At 41.3% G+C, this 15,415-nt stretch overlaps 1 protein-coding gene across 1 annotated transcript in view; it reads right to left on the bottom strand.

Annotated features, from left to right (window-relative positions):
* Positions 1-15,415, bottom strand: part of LOC134210055 (uncharacterized) — a 923,126-nt gene that overhangs the window by 242,746 nt on the left and 664,965 nt on the right. Inside the window, exons 7-9 of the mRNA XM_062686079.1 lie at positions 13,174-14,079; positions 11,765-12,616; positions 4,547-4,669 (exon numbers count right to left, since the gene is read on the bottom strand). Coding sequence (XP_062542063.1) covers positions 4,547-4,669; positions 11,765-12,616; positions 13,174-14,079 — 1,881 coding nt within the window. The remainder of the gene's footprint in view (positions 1-4,546; positions 4,670-11,764; positions 12,617-13,173; positions 14,080-15,415) is intronic.

The following is a 15,415-nucleotide window of genomic DNA, read 5'->3' as shown; positions in this document are numbered from 1 at the left end:
CCTTTCAAGAGGCTCAGCCTCCTTTCAAGAGGGCTCAGAAGCCTCCTTTCAGAGAGCTCAGAGCCTCCTTTCAAGAGGGCTCAGCACTCCAAGAGAGCCTCCTTTCCAAGAGGCCTCAAGCCTCCTTTCAAGAGGCTCAAGCCTCCTTTCAAGAGGTTCTCGGAGCTATCCTTCAAGAGGCCTGAGCCTCCAGAGGCCTCCTTTCAAGAGCCTCAGAGCCTCCTTTCAAGAGGCTCGGAAGCCTCCTTTCAAGAGCTCAACAAGCCTCCTTTCAAGAGGCTCCAAGCCTCCTTTCAAGAGGCTCAGGAAGCCTCCTTTCCAAGAAGGCTCAAGAGCCTCCTTTCAAGAGGCTCGGAAGCCTCCTTTCAAAGAGCTCAAGCCTCCTCTTCAAGAGGCTCGGAAGCCTCCTTTCAAGAGGCTCGGAAGCGTCCTTTCAAGAGGCTGAAGCCTCCTTTCAAGAGGCTCGGAAGCCTCATTTCAAGAGACTAGGATTTCTCTTGAAGATGGCTGCATAGGTATTCGATTCGCTGAGCAATACCAGTAATCGAGCGGAAGTGTCTCACCAGAATCAAAGCATTTAGGGTGTCCAGATCATATGTGAAAGAAACAAAGTTCATGGTGACTGCATTAAGCTACTTCGAGTCCATGGAGAATCTGACGGTAATTATTAGTCGCTGGATACTGGGACTTAACGAATTCGATTTCACATCAAATACCGAAATTGAGTAATCAACATAATTTCAGACACACTGTCGAGGATCGTGAGCACATCAGTGCTTTCGACAGGTGTATTGGTGGATCTATAGTATCAGCAGTTGCTTCAATGAGCGCTGCAAGAAAGTGCCAAGGTTCCAGGTTTCCGTGTTGTGATGAAGAGCTACAGTTGCAAAACCAAAAAGTAGCAAAGGGCAATTACCTACAATTACGCTCCATGCTGTTTACTTCTCATTTAACCCGAAGTGTCGTAGCGACGACATGCACGAATGCACGATGGACGCTGTTGTCAAACTTTCGGCATCATAGCAGCTGAGTGTAGTGAGTCGGATGGGCTGTTCATAGTAAATGTTGTCTTGTGTGCATTGACTCTCATTCGTCGTCATGAAGACAGCCGGCATTACCCGAAGAGATTCTTCGGTTTTTTCGTATGAACTGTCAATACTGCTCTCAAACACACGCGACGCCACAGTCGCGACGCGATTCTATCGCTTGGCGACAGCTATTCTGTCGCCGTAGGTATGGAAGCGTAAATAGAACATTGCCTGCAGCGACCCAACGATAGAATCGCGGCGACTAGTTGTCGCCTTCGCGGCGATAAAATCGCTTCGGTCTGGGGAAGCCTTAGGGGCAAGCCATAGTAGACGCGACGAGCGATGCGACGCGACGCGACTCACTTAAAAGAATAACAATCATTATCAACAGGCTGTCAAATTGCACTGTCGCGTCGCGTCGCATCGCTCGTCGCGTTTACTCTGGCTTGCCCTTAAAGGTCACTCCTGACGGAATCAATTTTCAAAGTACTCGCGTTTTCAAGGGCACACCATTTCGAAACGGAAGCAATGCACAACTGTCATTTTTATTTTTCACGCTTTGCTGCGTCGCAGCACGCGTGAAAAAAATAAAGTGACAGATGTGCATTGTACTCCGTATCTGAATGGTGTGCCGCTGAAACTGCAATGTACTTTTGAAAATTGAATTCCATCAAGGAAATGACCTTAAAACAGTTTGCGCGCGGCTGTAATGAGGTGCCTACTAGGGATCCTATAATGAGCGATATGCGAAAGCGGCCATTGTGAGCCAATCGAGCATTGAGAACTGTCAAAACGTGAGCCAAATGAACATTGTTATTGTTGCAGATTGAGAGGTATTGAGATTGTTTTGAATCAGATTTTAAGAAAAGTTTCATCGAACGAACAACATGTTTTACTTTCACGATTAAAAGTAATATAGTTTATGTGTCATGTTTCGCTCATTTGTATTGCACTTTTATTTTAGTGACAATGCTTATTTAAACACTGTTAGTGGACAGATAAACATATTCCAAATTGTCATCAAATGCAAAGTCATATACAAGCTTCAACATTTTGCGCTGCGGCAAGTGCTGGAAGCGTTTGCTTACAAAAGTAACAGCGTTGCTAAATCGTCAGGAAAAGTATTTGCATATCTCATCATTATACTACCTAATATGTCAGGAGTCACAGCACAGGAGCCCAGCTAAGTTTCCAAAAGTCGTGGCGGAAGATTCAAGTTTTGGCCCACGGTGACAGCGGAAGAAGAATAATTTTGAACCTACCGAGTGAAATCAGCAGTGATTCAGTTTGGTTGCAAATTTTCGAATACTATTCTAGTTTGAATATGAGCCAAAATAGAACAAACTCACAGGCTTCCCCAGCAATGTTCTATTCATGTTTGATTGTTTTTCCATTGAATGAAATGATTATGTTGCTGCTGAGGAAGGCGCGGTAAATGCAAAGTAGATTGATCCGTACATAAAATGACGCATTCATGCACCAAAACAAATGAAAAATATTTGAATCTCGTGATTCATTCGTGGTTCAAATCTGCAGAAAATAGAACTGAGCGGTATAACAGTTTTAAGCTTTTGAATCTCGACTGTTATAAAAAATGAATCTTGAGCCACTGCTGGGAAAGTGCATGATTCAGATTCATATTCAAACTGACAGCCCCGAACGATTTGAATCACTGCTGATTTTACTCTAAGAATTTGTCATAAAGAGGTTTCATCGCAGCAAGCGATGCGATTCCGATGTAGCGATTCCCCTCGTAGATGTTTGTTTGGTGAAATAATGTTTCAAAATTTATTTGCTTGAAATCTTTTTCTTCTTCTTCTTCTTCTGCTTATATGACTGTATGACTGACGGGAAAATGTCTTTTCGAGGGAAATGCAATTTTCGGGGAAACGTCATATACGGGGAAATATCATATTCAGAAGAATGGTATTTTCGGACAAATATTATTTTCGCAGATTTTTACTTATGGAAAATTGGTTTTCAGACAATTGTAGTTCAAAGAATCTTATATGAATTAAAGAATGGGGGGTTTACTTGTGCTCACTGCCCAGCATGCCTAACACTACTTGCCTCCCACCCCATCTATAAAGTATAAACGCCTCCTTATGGCAGAGAAAACGCATTCCAAATTCGGTTCAAACATAAAGATATATAAAAAGGTTCGTTTTGTAAACATGCCTCTTCCTCCATATGACCCTTCCACTAATTTTATAATCACCCCAATAAACATTGTAGGCGAATAAAGTGCTTATTAAGCCAAAAATCGGCTTCTTCAGTATAAAAATTAGCTTATTCGGCTTTAATTGTTTGTTGGGACTTTCTTAGCTCAGAGAATATGTAGCCCAAATTTTATTGAAATCGAGCAAGGGGTTTGAAGTCATATTGAATTGTCCATAAACTAAACTTCCACTTCCTTCTTCAGGTGTTCTGATCAAGTATAATAGAATACATAAATCTGCTTACTTCTCGTAAGGAGCAATTCATAAGGACTAAGAAGTATACTACAATTGCATCTTGAGCACCAGAAGGATCCATTAGCTAATAAACCACAATCAGCTTTAGTCCGTCCTCCATCCGCCAATTGCCACAATCGTTCCGGTAAGCTGTTCTCAATCCGAGCTTACCTTATTATGTTGCACATTGCTACCATCAGGTAGTCAGAGAAACAACGTTGGGTTGAACCAGCAATGAATAACAGTCCTCCACCTACAACCGTGGCACCTTTGCTCAGCGTTAAGTTTGCGGTAGCCAACCGACACGAGTGAGGTGCATGCCAATATTGTGGAAAGAAGATTACCATATTCTTTTTTATTTTCCTTTCCCCTACTTTATAAACTCCCAGCTGGGAGTCGATTTCGGTAATACCGAGCCACCGCACTCTTGATTCAGCAGGACCGTAGACGGAAGACTATACAAAGTTTCAGACTCGTTGGAATACCGTTCCAGAGCGGTGGAAAAAACAACAAATTCTGCAAAGTGTTTCCTTCTAGGCTACAGGAGTTGCAGACAACGGCGCGTCTCCCGCCGCTTAAGTTTTCCCTTCCAAGTATCCCGCTTTTCCCCGCGTCGCATCGCTACGTCTTCCCTATTTTAATGCTGTTTTTCTTCTCTGGGGGCTCCTGTGCGGGTGAACTGTTTTCGTCGTTGTGAAAATATTTGCTCATTCAAATGGATTTTCCATTTGAAGTAAAATTATTTTTTATCTGCACCTACACGCTTTTCCGGATTCAATTGAGCCTATGTGCGTCTATGAATGGCTGTTTGTGGTTGGGTTTTCCCCTGAACAGAAAAGCAGACACAGTATCGACGGCGAGTGAGGATTATTGGGGCTTAAAATTTGCGCGTAGTTTCACGAGTGAATTGGCCTCATTGGAGTTTCGGTAATTGGTTAATCGCAACATGTTTTGGATGAATGAAAGCCATAAACTGACGATAAATGGAAAATAAATTATTCATAAAACCATTTTTATATATTTCTTTCATTGGCCCCATTGAAAAACAAAAAAGAGATCACTTACCTGTAGCGCATGAAGGACTTTGGCAGCGAGCGGCTTTTCAGCTTCATTTCAAACTTTCGTTTGATCGACGACGACGAGGATGAGGAAGTGCGATGAGGCTTGGTCGATGCAGAATAAGTCGGTCTGTTGTGGGCGATGGAATGGGTGCGTGATTGAAGCCGTTGCAAGAAAGGATGAAAATAGGAAATATTTTTTAAATTAAATTCTTTAGCTATCAGTACACGCTTTGCCATAATGTCAAACATTTGTCTAGTCGATGTTGCATTAGTCTGCCAGATCCTGGTAAACTTTACAAACATTTGATAATTAGACAAAGAGTGTACTAGGGGTTTTTGGAAAGATTTAAAAGACAAGACAGTATGAGCTTTTCTTTTTTTTTCTTTATTAAAAAGGCTTTCAGCCCTTGGCTGATTCACCTCTGAATATGAGCTGGTCACACATAGTTTCCCAATGCCAGCATGATTGTTTGGTCAGAAAATTACGTATTGCATAAAAACTCAGTTGGTTCATTGATTGAATCAATTAATAAAAATCAAAAAAACACAACGCACTCACCCGAGAAACATATTTCTACTCCGTATGAACTGATGGAGACGCATGGCATATTGTACTGTACGCTCATCTGAAAATCGTCGGTGGCGTTATTTGTCGTAACTTTAGTCGGAAGAAATGCAGTGATGCTAAAACTTGAATTTGGATTGGATTTCGATCGGATTTGGATTTGGATTGGATTTGACTTGGATTTGAATCGGATTTGAATCGGATTTGAGTTGGATTTGAATTGGATTTGGATTGGATTTGGATTGGATTTGGATTGGATTTGGATTGGATTTGGATTAGATTTGGATAGGATTTGGATAGGATTTGGATTGGATTTGGATTGGATTTGGATTGGATTTGGATTGGATTTGGATTGGTTTGGTTGGTTTGGATTGGTTTGGATTGGTTTGGATTGGTTTGGATTGGTTTGGATTGGTTGGTTGGTTTGGATTGGTTTGGATTGGATTTGGATTGGTTTGGATTGGTTTGGATTGGTTTGGATTGGTTTGGATTGGTTTGGTTGGTTTGGATTGGTTTGGATTGGTTTGGATTGGTTTGGATTGGTTTGGTTGGTTTGGATTGGTTTGGATTGGTTTGGTTGGTTTGGTTGGTTTGGATTGGTTTGGATTGGTTTGGATTGCGTTTGGTTTGGTTGGTTTGGATTGGTTTGGATTGGATTTGGATTGGTTTGGATTGGTTTGGATTGGTTTGGTTGGTTTGGATTGGTTTGGATTGGTTTGGATTGGTTTGGTTGGTTTGGATTGGTTTGGATTGGTTTGGTTGGTTTGGATTGGTTTGGATTGGTTTGGTTGGTTTGGATTGGTTTGGTTGGTTTGGATTGGTTTGGATTGGTTTGGTTTGGTTTGGATTGGTTTGGATTGGTTTGGTTGGTTTGGATTGGTTTGGATTGGTTTGGATTGGTTTGGATTGGTTTGGATTGGTTTGGATTGGTTTGGTTGGTTTGGATTGGTTTGGATTGGTTTGGATTGGATTTGGATTGGATTGGTTGGATTTGGATTGGTTTGGTTGGTTTGGATTGGTTTGGATTGGTTTGGATTGGATATGGATTGGTTTGGATTGGTTTGGTTGGACTTGGTTGGATTTGGATTGGTTTGGATTGGATTTGGATTGGTTTGGATTGGTTTGGTTGGTTTGGATTGGTTTGGATTGGTTGGATTGGTTTGGATTGGTTTGGATTGGTTTGGTTGGTTGGTTTGGTTGGTTTGGATTGGTTTGGTTGGTTTGGATTGGTTTGGTTGGTTTGGTTGGATTTGGATTGGTTTGGATTGGTTTGGATTGGATTTGGATTGGTTTGGATTGGATTTGGATTGGTTTGGATTGGTTTGGATTGGTTTGGTTGGTTTGGATTGGTTTGGATTGGTTTGGTTGGTTTGGATTGGTTTGGTTGGTTTGGATTGGTTTGGATTGGTTTGGATTGGTTTGGATTGGTTTGGATTGGTTTGGTTGGTTTGGATTGGTTTGGTTGGATTGGTTTGGTTGGTTGGATTGGTTTGGATTGGTTTGGATTGGTTTGGTTGGTTTGGATTGGATTTGGATTGGTTTGGATTGGTTGGATTGGTTTGGATGTGGTTGGTTTGGATTGGTTTGGATTGGTTTGGATTGGTTTGGATTGGTTTGGATTGGATTTGGTTTGGTTGGTTTGGATTGGATTGGTTTGGGATTGGTTTGGATTGGTTTGGATTGGTTTGGATTGGTTTGGATTGGTTTGACGTTTGGTTTGGATTTTGGATTGGTTTGGATTGGTTTGGATTGGTTTGGTTGGTTTGGATTGGTTTGGATTGGTTTGGATTGGTTTGGATTGGTTTGGATTGGTTTGGTTGGTTTGGATTGGTTTGGATTGGTTTGGATTGGTTTGGATTGGTTTGGATTGGTTTGGATTGGTTTGGATTGGTTTGGATTGGTTTGGTTGGTTTGGATTGGTTTGGATTGGTTTGGATTGGTTTGGATTGGTTTGGATTGGATTGGATTGGATTTGGTTGGTTTGGATTGGTTTGGATTGGTTTGGATTGGATTTGGTTGGTTTGGATCTGGTTTGGATTGGTTTGGATTGGTTTGGATTGGTTTGGATTGGTTTGGATTGGTTTGGATTGGACTTGGATTGGTTTGGATTGGTTTGGATTGGATATGGATTGGATTTGGATTGGTTTGGATTGGTTTGGATTGGTTTGGATTGGTTTGGATTGGTTTGGATTGGTTTGGATTGGTTTGGTTGGATTTGGATTGGTTTGGGATTGGATTTGGATTGGTTTGGATTGGTTTGGATGGGTTGGTTTGGATTGGTTTGGATTGGTTTGGATTGGTTTGGATTGGATTTGGATTGGTTTGGATTGGTTTGGATTGGTTTGGATTGGTTTGGTTGGATTGGTTGGTTTGGTTGGATTGGTTTGGTTGGTTTGGATTGGATTGGTTGGATTGGGTTGGTTTGGATTGGTTTGGATTGGTTTGGATTGGTTTGGTTGGTTTGGTTGGATTTGGATTGGTTTGGATTGGTTTGGTTGGATTGGTTTGGATTGGTTGGTTTGGATTGGTTTTGGATTGGTTTGGATTGGTTTGGTTGGTTTGGATTGGTTGGATCTGGTTTGGATTGGTTTGGATTGGATTGGATTGGTTTGGTTGGATTGGTTTGGATTGGTTTGGTTGGTTTGGATCTGGTTTGGATTGGTTTGGATTGGTTTGGATTGGTTTGGATTGGTTTGGATTGGTTTGGTTTGGATTGGATTGGTTTGGATTGGTTTGGTTGGTTTGGATTGGATTGGATTGGATGGATGGGATTTGGATTGGACTTGGTTGGTTTGGTTGGTTTGGATTGGTTTGGATTGGATATGGATTGGATATGGATTGGATTTGGTTGGTTTGGATTGGTTTGGATTGGTTTGATTGGTTTGGATTGGTTTGGATTGGTTTTGGTTGGTTTGGATTGGATTTGTATTGCATTTGGATTTGGATTGAATTGGGATTAGAATTTGAATGTATTTGGATTCGATTTAAATTGGATTGGTTTGGATTGGTTTGGATTGGTTTGGATTGGTTTGGATTGGATTGGATTGGTTTGGTTGGTTGGTTGGATTGGATTTGGATTGGATTTGGATTGGTTTGGGTTGGTTTGGATTGGTTGGATTGGTTTGGTTTGGTTGGATTGGTTTGGATTGGTTGGTTTGGTTGGTTTGGATTGGTTTGGATTGGTTTGGATTGGTTTGGGTTGGTTTGGATTGGTTTGGTTGGTTTGGTTGGTTGGTTTGGATTGGTTTGGGTTGGTTTGGATTGGTTGGATTTGGATTTGGTTTGGTTTGCGTTTGTGTTTGGTTTGGATTGGTTGGATTGGTTTGGATTGGTTGGTTGGTTTGGATTGGTTTGGATTGGTTTGGTTTGGATTGGTTTGGATTGGTTTGGATTGGTTGGTTGGATTTGGTTGGTTTGGATTGGATTTGGATTGGTTTGGATTGGTTTGGATTGGATTTGGTTGGTTTGGATTGGTTTGGATTGGTTTGGTTGGTTTGGATTGGGTTGGATTGGTTTGGTTGGATTGGTTGGTTTGGATTGGTTTGGATTGGTTTGGATTGGTTTGGTTGGTTTGGATTGGTTTGGTTGGTTTGGTTGGATTGGATTTGGATTGGATTTGGATTGGTTTGGATTGGTTTGGATTGGTTTGGATTGGTTTGGATTGCCTTTGGTTTGGTTTGGATTGGTTTGGATTGGATTGGATTGGTTTGGATCTGGTTTGGATTGGTTTGGATTGGTTTGGATTGACTTTGGATTGGTTTGGATTCGTTTTGTGTTGGTTTGGATTGGTTTGGATGGGTTTGGTTGGATTTGGATTGGTTTGGTTGGTTTGGATTGCGTTTGGATATGGTTTGGATTGGTTTGGGATTGGTTTGGATTGGTTTTGGTTGGTTTGGATTGGTTTTGATTGGTTTGGATTGGATTTGGATTGGATTGGTTTGGATTGGTTTGGATTGGTTTGGGATTGGTTTGGATTGGTTTGGATTGGATTTGGATTGGTTTGGATTGGTTTGGATTGGATTTGGATTGGATGTGGTTGGTTTGGATTGGTTTGGATTGGTTTGGATTGGTTTGGATTGGTTTGGTTTGGTTTGGTTTGGTTTGGATTGGTTTGGATTGGTTTGGATTGGTTTGATTGGATGTGGATTGGTTTGGGTTGGTTTAAATTGGTTTGGATTGGATTGGTTTGGTTGGGTTTGGATTGGATTTGGATTGGTTTGGATTGGTTTGGTTGGTTTGGATTGGTTTGGATTGGTTTGGATTGGTTTGGATTGGTTGGATTGGTTTGGATTGGTTTGGATTGGTTTGGTTGGTTTGGATTTGGATTTGGATTGGATTTGGATTGGTTTGGATTGGTTTGGATTGGTTTGGATTGGTTTGGATTGGCTTTAGATTGGTTGGATTGGATTTGGATTGGTTTGGATTGGTATACAATTGGATTTGGATTGGATTTGGATTTGGATTTTGATTGGTTTGGATTGGATTGGATTGGTTGGTTGGTTTGAATTGGTTTGGATTGCATTCGGATTTTGATTGAATTGTGATCAGATTTGGAATGTGTTTGGATTTGGATTGGAATTGGATTGGTTTGGATTGGTTTCGATTGGTTTGGATTGGTTTGGATTGGTTGGATTGGTTTGGATTGGTTTGGATTGGTTTGGATTGGTTTGGATTGGTTTGGATTGGTTTGGATTGGTTTGGATTGGTTTGGATTGGTTTGGATTGGTTTGGTTGGTTTGGATTGGATTTGGTTTGGTTGGGTTTGGATTGGATTTGGATTGGATTTGGATTGGTTTGGATTGGTTTGGATTGTGTTTGGATTGGTTTGGATTGGTTTGGATTGGTTTGGATTTGATTGGTTTGGATTGGTTTGGATTGGTTGGATTGGTTTGGTTTGGTTTGGATTGGATTTGGATTGGTTTGGATTGGTTTGGATTGGTTTGGATTGGTTTGGATTGGTTTGGTTGGTTTGGATTGGTTTGGATTGGTTTGGATTGGTTTGGATTGGTTTGGATTGGTTTGGATTGGTTTGGATTGGTTTGGATTGGTTTGGATTGGATTTGGTTGGTTTGGATTGGCTTTAGATTGGTTTGGATTGGTTTGGATTGGTTTGGATTGTATTTGGTTTGGATTGGTTTGGATTGGTTTGGTTTGGATTTGATTGGTTTGGATTGGTTGGATTGGATTTGGTTGGTTTGGATTGCATTCGGTTTGGATTGGTATTCGGATTTTGATTGGTTGGATTGTGATGGATTTGGAATGTGTTTTGGTTTGGATTGGAATTGGAATGGATTTGGATTGGATTTGAATTGGATTTTGATTAGTTTGGATTGGGTTTGGATTGGATTTGGTTGGTTTGGATTGGTTTGGATTGGATTTGGATTGGATTTGGAGTGGATTTGGATTGGATTGGATTTGGATTGGATTTGGATTGGATTTGGATTGGATTTGGATTGGATCAGGATTTGGATTTGGATTGATTTTGGATTGGATATGGATCTGGATTTGGATTGGATTTGATTTGGATATGGATTGCATTTCGATCTGAATTGAATTGGAATTGGATTGGGTTTGGATTTGATTTTGATTGAATTTGGATACAGATTGGATTTTAATTACAGTTGGATTGCATTTGGATTCGGATTGGATTTGAAATGAGTTTTTGTGTGTATTTCTATTGGATTTGAATTGCGATTGTATTTTAATTTTATTGGACTTCGATCGGATTCGAATTGCATCTGGATTGGATTTGCAACGTATTTTTTTTTTCAGATTGAACTCAGAGTTGTTCTACAATGGACTGTTTCGTCAGATTAGTATTAGTTTTTGAATATTGTTATGCTTGTAAGTAAAACTATTTATTTGAATTGATCATTTTGAAATGGGAATGGTATTGAATTGACTTCGTTTCAGATTCGGATTTAACTGAACCAGCATGCGTCTCCATGATTGGCTTACTTGTACACGCAAACATTCACCTTCTCCGTGACTGAGAAAAACTGTTATGCCCTTTCTTCCTTTCCCACGGAAATTTGACTAAATTTCCTTCAAAGTAAAGAGTAATCCTGGTTTTGACGGAAATTGAGTAAAACTTCCATTGAAAATAAAAAACGGCAATACAATTTTTCTCAGTCACTGAGTAGATGAAAGTTATAGTGAATGCTCGATTTGATATACCGGAAGCTTCATTACCTCCAATCAAACAAAAACATTACCTTTTTCGTTTAAAATAACCGATTATAGTCTACTTGGCATTCGAAATACGAATTGTTTGTGGATGTGGTTATGCAATAACATCAGTATTTATGTTCCGCTGTAGAAATGTGTTCAGTAATGGTCAGCTCGAACAATTTTAAAAGCATAGAACCTGGGTTATCGATTGAGCTATGCTGTCTGGCAATTACTCCCAGTGAGATAATTGGAAGCAATTGTTTATTGACAACAAATAATTTGCCACAAGATTGCACTTCATTCTGTTTCCCAACTGCCCAGGATTAGTAAGCGACAGCCAATCTATTTCGCTTTTCACCCAGGTAAACAAGGAAACTAATTTCATTATGAATGAACTCATGTTCAGCCCCGTTCTACTGCAAGCTTTGCAGAGCACTTTCCGCAAATAAAAAATAGAGATGGAGTTAGCCCAAAACAAGCACTTACCTCGATTTCCTATCACGTACGTCACTCCCGGAGCCAGCTTTATCCGTTGAAAGAGGATTGGCCGTTCCTCCGCCGGCACCATAGCGCTGATTGTTTCCGCTCGGGCCAGGGGGGTTGCTTTTATTGCTGGGACTTCGATTGACTTTATAATTGCTACTATTGCTTTTAACACTGCTATTGCTGCTGCCGCCACCACCCCCACCGCTTCCGCCACTGCTCGGGTGGTTTTGGTGATGGGCGCCTTTCTGCACCGGTCTACCGTTGTGGTTGTTGTTGTTGTTGTAGCCCAGTGCTTGATCGGACAGAGAATAATTGCTTTTAGATGAAGTGGAATTCTGCTTCGTTAGGATGGCCGACGTCGCCGTAGTCGTTGTGGACGTTGTCGAGCCCTGATGGGAATACGATTTCGAAACACGGTCACGTGTAATGGGCATCTCGTGCTCGCCGAGGAATGTGATTGAGTTAGCTTTGACAATGGCCGGTCGGGACGCTCCATAGATGTAGCGTTGAGGTCCTCCGCCGCCGCCACCGATTACAGTCGCAAGATCCCGGTCGTGGATTTCTATGTTCTTTTGCTTCTTGAGCGGATGATGCCCGACGCCACCGTAGCTGTTGGCCTTGATCGGGACCAACGTGGCGCCGGAACTTGCACCGATCACAATCACTTCACCACCTGTTCCACTACCAGTACTGAGAAGACCTGTAGCACAACTTGAAATGTCACCTCCGGCACCGATACTTCTTCTGTTCAAACAGTTCTCACTACCCGATTTTGTTAACTGATTCTGTTCGACCGAGAGCGTCGACGTGACGCCACAGTGTGGCCAAAAGTCACAGGAACTAGCGGTACAACTGAAATGAGGATACAAAAAGGAGGGAAAATGCGTTTCAAAAATGTGTCGATTACGGCCGCCAATTCGCTACAGGTTCTGTCTGTGGGATTTATTTTAGTGGTATACAAACGTTCTGTCTTTAGTTGTGGTTAACTAGAGTACATCGAAAGAGGAAGTATTGGAACACTTTGGAATCACTTCTTTTGATTTTGTTTGGTTTAACAGGTCCATAGGTGCGTACCAGTTTTAACAGTGTCGTTTTTTTAGTTATATTTAGCTACTGTCGTTTTTAAAATCTACGGTGTTAGTATTAAAATATCAATCTTATCGTATCGTATGTTTAAATTCCTTGTTAGTAGTCTTGTTAGTCTTACGCTTAGGCTTTTGATTTTGGGGGATCCTGTCCGGCCATCAAGTGACGCCGGGCCATTTCGGGTTAGTGTGTTAGTTGTGTTCGATCCTACTACCATGCGAATTCGCGCAAATTGGTGCAAGTGCAGGACATCGCTACTTTCTGACAGTTACTGTTTTAGATTTTGATTGTTTGATTTGAGAAGGAATTAAGCTGTTCAATACCTTCCAGTGGATGGCGTTCCGGCCGGGGGTACAACAACGTTACGTGACTCTCTTTGCAACTGCTTGTTTTTCGTTGCGTACAGAAACTTTTTCACTAATTCGGCTTCCTTGAAGGCCGCTGCCGCCGCAGCTGTGTTCGTAGGTGCAACTATTGTCGTTGAAGTTGGAGCTTGATTGTCCGCGAAATCGGGTGTGATGCGGTCATCGTACTCGGAATCTGGCGTTCCAAGGCTCCTCATCAGATACAAATCCGAAGGCTTTTGGTAGTGTTGTCCAAGTAGGGGTTTGCTGGCCCCAGGTACGGGTGAACGCTCCCTCGCGATTGCACGTCGCTGATTGTAGTTTATTATCGGAGACCGACTCATCCTGCTGACATCGTATTGCTGTTGGGACTGTAGATCGTGGTCGTAGAGTCGGCTTCCGTACGACTGAGGGCTTCTGTTTCTTGACGTGGACGACTGACTGTACTCATTACTCGAAGAAGTGCCCGTTGATCCGAAGATTCGATCGTGACTGAAAGACCTACCCTCCGTCGCAACGTATCCTCGCTTGTCGCTCTCCACCCCGAAGTTCTCGTCGAATGACTTGCTCTTGTCGTACTCATACTCATACGCGCCGTAATTATTGTTATCGAACGATTTACTTTTGTCCTGCACGTCCACGATTGTGTGCGAAGCTGTTTCGCGGCGCAGTCGATCCAGGGTGCAGCTGGGTGAAATCCGTGGGTAAACCGTGTCCTGCTGCTGCGTTAGTAATTGACTTCCTGTAAGCTTCCGTGAACTGGTGTAAGCCGGTCGCTCCTTGTTTGGAACGTTTCCCAGTCGGACGACCACCTTGTGCGGTAAGGCTGCTACCGCAACAGGCACTTGCTGTCTACTGGGTGACCTCTCCGACAGCTGCAGGGATCTACAGAAGGGGTGATAGAAAGGGAATCGACAGTTTAATAGTGGGACAGTGAATCAACTGTGCGGGCGAGGTGGTGTAGTTGTGTCTATGGCGCAGAGATCGCTAGCCCAAGCTTATGGGGTGCAGAATACACTACTGACTTGCTCTAAATCTACGACTTGACTTTGGCGGGTTTGTGGTGGCTCTATGTGTGTCGTACTGTTGGGAAGTGAAAAGCCGATAAATGGTTGTGTTTTTTCTTGTGATTTAAATGTGAATCAATGCTGAAACTAAATTTTCTGCCGGTAATTAATATTTAATGAAATAAGTTGCATCGGATACCTAATCATTAAAAAATAAAAACGTAAAAAAAGGCTAAATTATAACAAAACAGAATATTTTGAAATAATTTTCAGCACCGATATTTATTAAACAATTATGGGTCAATCATTTTTTCAACGGCTGGGACGAATCTTAACAACTTAAAACAGCTCGTTCTCGGTCAATAATTTTGGGATTTGAACCAAAAATTCCTTCGCGATTTTCTTCAGGAATTTCCGGAATAAATCCTCCAGGAATTGTTTCGAGAAACCTTTTTACGTCTCTTTTGAACTATCCCACAAATCGGGAACATTGTCTGGAGGAATATACTGGAACAGTTCCAGGAGGATTTTTAAGAAACTCCTGATTGAATTTCGAAATAAATTTCGGAAGCAATTCCCTAGTAACATTTTAGATTCATGCTGGTCTTATAACAGTCTTGTAGAGTAATTTATGGTCTTCAAGAGCTTTCTAAAACTTAAAATTTATTATCTATAGAAGTATTCTTGTAGTAATTTAGTAGTAGTAGTAATTTCCGCGGAAACTTTTGGAGGAACTAGAGGAAGAGAAGACAGGAGAGACAGAGACTCGAAATTCGGTAAATTATTTTACTGAAAAGATCGGTGGTCTGAAAATTTACGGATGTTTCGGTAATTTTATCAAGCTAATTAGAAACTCACTGAAATTACTGAATTTTGGTAATTTTTTATAATTTACAGAAAACCTTGCAAAAGATTATCGGTTAAAATATAAAAAAAGTTGTATAACCTATTTCGTTACTAAAGGGCCGTACCCCCTCTCCTCACGTGAGATTTTTTTCATACAAATCATTTTTTATTTATATGGAATGTGAGAAAATGACAACCCCCCGCTCTACATAAGTGCTTACGTAATTAGCGTACGACCCCTCAGCTGAAATATTGATAAACCCTGAAATATTAATATTGTTCGCTAAAATCTCATTATGTCATATTTTTGTATATGCGGCTTTATTCTTGAAGTCTTTTGTGAAACACCATGGAGGAAACTGGAATTA

Source organism: Armigeres subalbatus, chromosome 2 (genome assembly GCF_024139115.2).
Source record: "Armigeres subalbatus isolate Guangzhou_Male chromosome 2, GZ_Asu_2, whole genome shotgun sequence".
Taxonomy (NCBI): domain Eukaryota; kingdom Metazoa; phylum Arthropoda; class Insecta; order Diptera; family Culicidae; genus Armigeres; species Armigeres subalbatus.
Note: the sequence above shows the minus strand (reverse complement) of the source record. Positions and strands in the feature narration are given on the sequence as shown.